The sequence below is a fragment of the Morone saxatilis genome, unplaced genomic scaffold, assembly GCF_004916995.1.
Source record: "Morone saxatilis isolate NCDOM2014 unplaced genomic scaffold, NCSU_SB_2.0 Contig16, whole genome shotgun sequence".
Taxonomy (NCBI): Eukaryota; Metazoa; Chordata; class Actinopteri; family Moronidae; genus Morone; species Morone saxatilis.
The window spans coordinates 1822991-1823866 of NW_023339718.1; the positions used below are offsets into that span (position 1 = coordinate 1822991).

At 39.6% G+C, this 876-nt stretch overlaps 1 protein-coding gene across 2 annotated transcripts in view; it reads right to left on the reverse strand.

Moving 5' to 3' along the window:
- The window catches only part of polr3d (polymerase (RNA) III (DNA directed) polypeptide D), a 4313-nt gene that overhangs the window by 762 nt on the left and 2675 nt on the right, over positions 1–876 (reverse strand). For both annotated transcript variants that reach the window (XM_035658461.1, XM_035658460.1), the window contains exon 7: positions 26–273. In XM_035658461.1, the coding sequence (XP_035514354.1) occupies positions 26–273 (248 nt within the window). The remainder of the gene's footprint in view (positions 1–25; positions 274–876) is intronic.

The following is an 876-nucleotide window of genomic DNA, read 5'->3' on the forward strand; positions in this document are numbered from 1 at the left end:
ACATGTAGACAACAACTAGATCTACCTGAGACTCTGTTTTCAGCAGCACAGACTGTCCGTCCTCTGACTGCACCTCTGTTTTCACCGGCCGGTGCTCTTGGGTGGGGGGCTGGCCGGGCAGCGAGTCGGGCAGCTGCATGAAGAACAGCTCCTCCCCTTTGCTCAGACTCCATTTATGCAGCAGGTCGGGCAGAACCTCGGGCTCAGGGAGAGGAGGAGGCTTGAAGGCTACCTCCGACTGCTTTATTTCGGTTTCCTCTGGCTCCTGTTTCACTGAGGAGAAGATAGTGTGTTGTTTTTTTTAAAGAGCAGCAAAATCAACTTTTCCAGGACTTTTTCTTGACAATACAAGACAGCACTTGCTCAGAACAGTGGTCAGTGTTTATGGGACACTCCATGTTAGCTTAATTTGAATAAAGTTTTCTTTTAACTGTAACATTAATTCAGCCAGAGCCCACAAATACAGGTAAAAAAAAAAGAAGAGAATTTATTTTAATTTAGAAAAAAAAAAAGTCACATATTAGCCTATTAAAGAAAGAGGTACAATGTGTAAGTGTTGCACGTGCAATTAACAATTATCAACCACAACAATAAATGTAAATGTGATCATTAATAACAGGCTATATGGATGTAGATGTAGATAGTTTCACTGATATGGAAGCATAAATTAAAAAGGAGCATTCTCTCAAGTGTTCATCATCAGTTTATCCTACCAACAGTTGAGTTTCAAACTAAATATACACCCAGGTTTATGTAATTTGAGTGAGGGGCTAAAATACAATTAAAATGTAGCACGGCAACATAGTATATTAGTATAATTTCCAGGACATCTGGTCATTTTAATCAATTTCTAGGTGTTTCCATAACTGAAAAACT